The sequence below is a fragment of the Etheostoma cragini genome, chromosome 12 (genome assembly GCF_013103735.1).
Source record: "Etheostoma cragini isolate CJK2018 chromosome 12, CSU_Ecrag_1.0, whole genome shotgun sequence".
Taxonomy (NCBI): Eukaryota; Metazoa; Chordata; class Actinopteri; order Perciformes; family Percidae; genus Etheostoma; species Etheostoma cragini.
Window position 1 is genome coordinate 478,697 of NC_048418.1, and position 1,340 is coordinate 480,036.

Genomic DNA, 1,340 nt, shown 5'->3' on the forward strand with positions numbered 1-1,340 from the left:
CTCAGGGACGCTAGGGACTCAGGGACGCTAGGGACTCAGGTACGCTAGGGACTCAGGGACGCTAGGGACTCAGGTACGAGCCGTCTGAAGAGGAACCGGAGGGATCAGCCGAGCATCGCTTCGTTCATCAAGCCCAAAATGGCGTCAAATGGGAGCGTGAGTCAGTTTAAACAGGAGCGGGACGGGAGTTAAAATCCACTCCCGTTCATCCTCTACAGAGGGAAACACGGAGTTATATATATATATGTATATATGTATATGTATATATGTATGTTCTGGTTTTTAGAGATGTCCTCTTGTCCTCAGGTGGCGTCTCCGGTGGAGGCGGCGGCGGCGGTTGCCGTGGCGATGTCTCCGGTGGAGCGGACGGCAGCCTGGGTGCTGAACAACGGCCAGTACGATGAGGACGAGGAAGAGGAGGAGGAGGAGGAGGGGGGGGGCGAGGGGAGCAGGGAGGAGGGCAGGAACGCCGAGAAGGTACGTGTTAGGTAACCATAGCAACCCAGTCCCCTGTTCGCCGCCGCTGCGTCGTACCCGGAGGACACGGGCATTTAAATCCTCTTCTCTTAGGATGAGGACTTCTTTTTTTAAACCTTTTTTTTTTTGCATGAAGGTATTTTTCCGACATCTGATGCGTATTTCAAAGTTCTTCTCGATACTTTTCACATTTTTTTAAAAATGTTTCTCCAACGCTTATGTAACTGTTTTTTGGCGTTTCTTTAATGTCGCTTCACGCCTCTCGGCAGGCGACATGCGTCCGACCTCTTCTTCTTCTTCTTCTTCCTCCTCTTCTTCTTCTTCCTCTTCTTCGTCTTCCTCTTCTTTGTCTTCTTCTTCTTCTTCTTCTTTTATGACCTCATGTAAAGGTCAGAAAAGACAAACAGCTCGATAAGTGCTCTTTGATTTCTGTGTAAACAGGAAGTTGTTGATGTCTGACTAACCCCTCCCCCTCCCCCCCAGTACGAGCTGGAGATCTCGCGGCTGAAGGAGCGCCTGCGGGCGTCGGGCCGGCGGCTGGAGGAGTACGAGCGGCGGCTGGCGGCGCAGGAGCAGCAGATGCAGAAGCTGCTGCTGGAGTACAAGCACCGCCTGGAGGACAGCGAGGACCGGCTGCGGAGACAGCAGGAGGAGAAGGACGGACAGATGAAGAGCATCATCTGCAGGTACGGAAAACAAACACACCCCGCCCCCCTGGGCTGCACGGGGTGGGGGAAACAAACACACTCCGCCCCCTGGGCCGCAAGGGGTGGGGGAAACAAACACACCCCGCCCCCCTGGGCTGCACAGGGTGGGCAAAACAAACACACCCCGCCCTCCTGGGCCGCACAGGGTGGGGAAAA

The 1,340-nt window shown here is 54.8% G+C and overlaps 1 protein-coding gene across 1 annotated transcript in view; it reads right to left on the reverse strand.

Moving 5' to 3' along the window:
• The window catches only part of rasal2 (RAS protein activator like 2), a 35,975-nt gene that overhangs the window by 12,474 nt on the left and 22,161 nt on the right, over positions 1-1,340 (reverse strand). The window contains exon 6 of the mRNA XM_034887358.1: positions 964-1,157. Within this exon, the coding sequence (XP_034743249.1) occupies positions 964-1,157 (194 nt within the window). The remainder of the gene's footprint in view (positions 1-963; positions 1,158-1,340) is intronic.